The 5,014-nt window shown below is 67.9% G+C and overlaps 1 protein-coding gene across 1 annotated transcript; it reads left to right on the forward strand.

Annotated features, from left to right (window-relative positions):
- Nucleotides 1–2,420: 2,420 nt before the first annotated feature.
- DIO3 (iodothyronine deiodinase 3) lies at nucleotides 2,421–4,766 on the forward strand. Its single transcript, XM_014478140.2, has one exon. It carries the CDS (start codon nucleotides 2,853–2,855, stop codon nucleotides 3,756–3,758), a length of 906 nt encoding a protein of 301 aa, XP_014333626.1. The 5' UTR covers nucleotides 2,421–2,852; the 3' UTR covers nucleotides 3,759–4,766.
- Nucleotides 4,767–5,014: the final 248 nt, after the last annotated feature.

Consider the following 5,014-nt stretch of genomic DNA (forward strand, 5'->3'; position numbering starts at 1 on the left):
GGAGCCAGATGTCCGATGTCCCGGAATCCAGAGACGCGGGGTGGAGCCGGCTGGCCCGAGGAACAGAAGCAGATCCGCCAGAACGGCCAACAGTCCGGAGGACAAGCGCTGCTCACCTGAGCCTCCCTGGGGCCCAAGGGCCTATGGGTTGGTGGTCTCCCTGGGCTGCCCGCAGAGGCTCTGGAGGGACCAGACTCACCTGTGCTCCAGGCCACTCCTTCCCCACACCACTGCCACTACCACCTCCCAGGGCAGCGCCAAAGGCCCTCCCAGCCAGGCGACGTCCCTGCGCCTGGGGCGGCAGCGTTGGCTTTTTGATCTTCTGAGACTAAATGTGGGAAGGGGGTAGGGAGGACAGCCCCATGGCTCCGACCCGGCTCCTGTGTACGTGCGGTGGGGACAGGGCACAGGTCTGAGACTGCCCCCTCCCAGAAATTAAGGAATCAGGGCTGGAGAGTCTGTCCAACAAAAGTTGGGACTCCCATGACCCCTGCAGGAGGGGGCAAACTCAGGGCCCCAAAACGTCCTTCAGGGACTAGCCAAGTAGAAGGCTTCTCTTCTCTTCTCCCCCCAGCCACGACCCTGACTCCCCGGCCCAGCAAAAGATAAGTCAAGGAACCACCGATTTGCCAGCTCAGAGATGCTCTGCGGCGGGGTGGGGGAGCAGGCAAGGGGGACGCCCCCCATTCAGGTTTTGGGATCAGGGAGAACCCCCTAACTCACCTAAAGACCCCTACCCACGGTGCTGATGGGCAGTGCCGGGGGCGCGGAGAACAGCGGGGTCCGGGATGAAGCGGCCTTTCCTCTGGGTGGGAAGTTCCCGGGCTCTGCAGCACCCAACGCCGCCGCCCCAGGCCGCAGGGGCATCGCCTGGCTGGGAGAAAGAGAAAAGGGTCTACCTTCAGGCCCCTGACCTGCCTTCCACTAGGGATCTTGACCTGCCGGAGCCGCGGTCCCAGGTGGGAGTTTGCAGGGCAGAGGGTCCCGCCAGGGTCGCGAAAACCGGAGGAGAGGACCTCTGCCTGAAACGCGCATCTCTCTCCGCGCCCGCTGGGGCCCGCCGGGTACTGGGTGGGGGCTTGGTGCCCTAGGTTGACTCCCCGAGACTTGTTCCCTCGCCGCCGCCGCCGCCGAGAGCGGTGCCCTCGCCGAATCCGGATCAGCGAGCTTCCACCTCTGCCCGGGATGCGAGCGCTGTGTCCGTCCCGGGAAGAAGTTAGGCGGCCGGTCCCCAGGCGGGTAGCGAGCGCACGGGACGCCGGCGGTGGCGGCGCCGGACTCGGGCTCAGCCACCGCCGCCCCAGACGAGTCCCCACGACCGCGAGAGCGTCCCAGGCGGGCTGGACTCCCCCGGCATCAAGATCGCTCTCGACCCGGTTCAGGCCTCGCCCCAGGGGTCAAGGAGGCCCGAGGCGAGGCGACCTGGCTCCCAGCTTCGGGGACCCCCCAGGTCACGGTACTCTGCGCCCCGCCGCCCCAAGTCGCCGACCCCGCGCCGCGCGCAGCGAGTCATCAGATCTCGGACGCGGCGGCAGAGCCGACCAGGGCCCCCATGGAGTTGGGGAGTTACCCCGCACCCCTAAAAGCCTCCACACACATTCCCCGTTGAGAGTACGCACTTCCCCGCGTCCCAGCGCCTCCGTGGTGAGTCGAGCCGCAGCGCTCTGGGTCGGTGAAGGTGGCTCAGCGCGGGCGCTCCAGTCCCGACGTTCCCGGGGCAGAGAGCGACGTCCGGGGACGCACGGGACGGGTGCGCCCGGCGGCCGGGGCTGCGCCGGCCGAGGCGAGCGGCGAGAGGGGAGCGCTCCGGCGTTCAGGCAACAGCTACCCCTAGTGGGAGAGCCGCCCGGGGCCGCCGCCGCCCCGCGCCCGCCGCCCCGCGCCCGCCGCGCCCAGCGCCCAGAGCGCTCCCGGCTCGGCTAGGGCGCAAGGACGGCGCTGCCTTCCCCGGGCCTCCGCGTTTCTGGCGCCGGTCGCCAACCCTCCCGCTAGCCCTGCCCTCCGCACCTCCCCGCCGGGACCCGGAGGCCGCTGACCCGAGAGCTGCGGCGCAGAGCCGGGGCGCGATGGGACGGGGCGGGCGTGACCCGCGCGGCGCGCGGCAGCCTCGGGCGACGGCGGGGGGCGCCGAGCGCGGTGTGCGTGGCGGGGCGGTGCGGGGGGCGGCCGTGTGCGAGGCGCGAGTGTGAGCGCGCGCGGGAGGCGGGCGGGCTCCGGGAGGCGAGCGGCGCCCGCGGGCGAACGCGGCAAGCGGCGGGGGCCCAAAGTTGCCTCCTTGCGGGCCAGCGTCCCCGGCGGGGCAGGAGCCGGGGCCAGCGAAGCGGCGGCCGCCGACCCAGGCTCCGGCGGCACCTGGGCAGCGGCCCCGCACGAGCAGCAGCGGCGGGGGCGGCGTTGGCGGCGGCGCGCGGGAAGCGAACCGGAGCTCCGGCGCGGCGCGGCTGTCCGCCGGGGATCTCCGCTCAGGTGCGCGGCGAGGGGCGCGCGCGGGTCGGGGCTGGGACGCCGGGATCGGGGCCAGCTTGGTGCCTGCGCTAGCCGGAGGACCTCCGCCGCGGACTCCCGGGTCCCTGGTCCAGCTGTCTGACCCGCGCCGCCACCGAGGTCCTGATCGCCCGTCCCGGCGAGCGGGCTTCGGGGCCCAGCCCCGCCCCTCCGGCCCCGGGCCGGGCCGCCCCGCCTTCCAGCCGCTGGTGCTCGCCCTCGGCCGGCGATTTCTAAGGCCCTGGCCGCGCCGCGGGGTGATCCCTTCGGGCTCAAGTTGCAAGGGGGCGGGCCCCGGCCGGAGGTGGAGTCTCCCGCCAATTGATGCCTCGGCTATAAATTGAGCTCTCCGAACAGCCGAAGCCCAGATGTCTCGCCAGGCTGCCCCGCGGTGGGTGGTGGGGGAAGGTAGGGGGGCTTTGGGGGGCGCCGCCACCATGCTGCGCTCCCTGCTGCTTCACTCCCTGAGGCTCTGCTCCCAGACGGCCTCGTGCCTCGTGCTCTTCCCGCGCTTCCTGGGCACGGCCTTCATGCTCTGGCTGCTAGACTTCCTGTGCATCCGTAAGCATTTACTGGGCCGTCGACGCCGGGGTCAGCCGGAAATCGAAGTGGAGCTCAACAGCGATGGCGAGGAGGTGCCCCCCGACGACCCGCCTGTCTGCGTGTCCGACGACAACCGCCTGTGCACCTTGGCGTCGCTGAGGGCCGTCTGGCACGGCCAGAAGTTGGATTTCTTCAAGCAGGCGCATGAAGGCGGGCCGGCGCCCAACTCTGAGGTGGTCCTGCCCGACGGCTTCCAGAACCAGCACATCCTCGACTACGCCCGAGGAAACCGTCCGCTGGTGCTCAACTTCGGCAGCTGCACCTGACCACCGTTCATGGCGCGCATGAGCGCCTTCCAGCGCCTGGTCACCAAGTATCAGCGCGACGTCGACTTCCTCATCATCTACATCGAGGAAGCTCACCCTTCCGACGGCTGGGTCACCACAGACTCTCCCTACAGCATCCCGCAGCACCGAAGCCTGGAGGACCGGGTCAGCGCCGCGCGCGTACTGCAGCAAGGGGCTCCAGAATGCGCTCTCGTGCTCGACACGATGACCAACTCCAGCAGCTCGGCCTACGGTGCCTACTTCGAGCGCCTCTACATCATCCAGAGTGGCACCATTATGTACCAGGGCGGCCGCGGCCCCGACGGCTACCAGGTCTCCGAGGTGCGCACCTGGCTGGAGCGCTATGATGAGCAGCTGCACGGCCCACAGCCCCGTCGAGTGTAAACAACCGATGGACACGTGACTGAACTTGGCGGGCCATGCCTTCGAGCCTTCGAAGCCCACGTGCAAACAACTCCCAGACAGGCTTGGCGTGGGCCCAGTGACACAGCTGAGCTGAGCCATGCATCGCAGTCTGAGTCTGCCTCTCAGCCAACACCTGAAGATTCCCTTCCACCTCCCCAGACTCGGCTTTCAACTGTCCCTCGCCTGTACTTGCTTGGCTTGCTCTAAATCCCCTTCTGAGAGTGGAGGCAGCGCCGCCCTTGCCTGTGTGCCCCTGGACTTGTGCTCGCAGAGGCCCCCTGCCACAGCTCTCACACGCCCTCCCCAGAAGAGAAGAGCCAGCGTGCCTTTAAGCAGGCGCGCTGGCCCGGCGCAAAGAGACTTAGGCTGCGCCCGCGCGCCCTGGGCGCAGCTGGGTTCCAGCAGCGCGAGCCGCTCGCCTTAGTTGCCTGGCACCCACACCTGTCGCGCGCGCGTGCGCGTGCGCGGGGAAGGGATACCCTGCTGCTTTTGTATCTATGTCTTGTTCCTGCCTTGGGGGAGGATGCTTGAGGTGGGGAAGGGTGGGCAGGGTTATTTCCCCCCCTTATTTTGGGTGCTCACGAGCCCCACTGCTGATGAAGAGCTGTCTCTAACTGGCCTCGACCACGAGCTGGTTCTGATTTGCAGGAGGCTCGCAGCAGCACCTAAGACAAGAGGGGAAAGTGCTCTGGGTTTCCATGAGGAAACCACATCAACGGGGTGGGAGAGGGAGGTTGGGGGACTGCTTAGGGACAAAGGAAGACCGCTTAGGAGGCGGGGTTCACGGCGCCCCGGGCAGAGGGAAGGGGCCGGGGCTCCTGCGACCCGGGGTTCGAGTGGTGGAGTCCGGAGAAGAAAAATGAAGGGAGAGCCTGGGAACCCCGAAAGAGGGGTCTCCCAGACAGAGCTGCCGACTGCGGGGCCGGAAGTGGGGGGCCTGATGTGAAGGCTATTTAGTGAGTGTTTTGCTGGAAACGTTCCCTGTATATAAACTTCTTTTACACTACAATAATAAAGGCTTGAAGTAAATTGCTTTCGGGTTGCCTTTGGTTCCTTTATTTTTTTCTTCTCTCTGAATAGCGGCAAGAATTAAACACAAATCTCTCCCTCGCGTCCCCATAGTGACCCTAGGGGGAAGGGTGGAGAGAAAGAGCATCCGCCAGCGGGGGTGCGGGAGGGGAATGAAGAAGGAAAGGGGGTCTGTGCCGATGCCCGGGATGCGCACAGGCCCGGGG

Source organism: Bos mutus, chromosome 21, assembly GCF_027580195.1.
Source record: "Bos mutus isolate GX-2022 chromosome 21, NWIPB_WYAK_1.1, whole genome shotgun sequence".
Classification (NCBI taxonomy): domain Eukaryota; kingdom Metazoa; phylum Chordata; class Mammalia; order Artiodactyla; family Bovidae; genus Bos; species Bos mutus.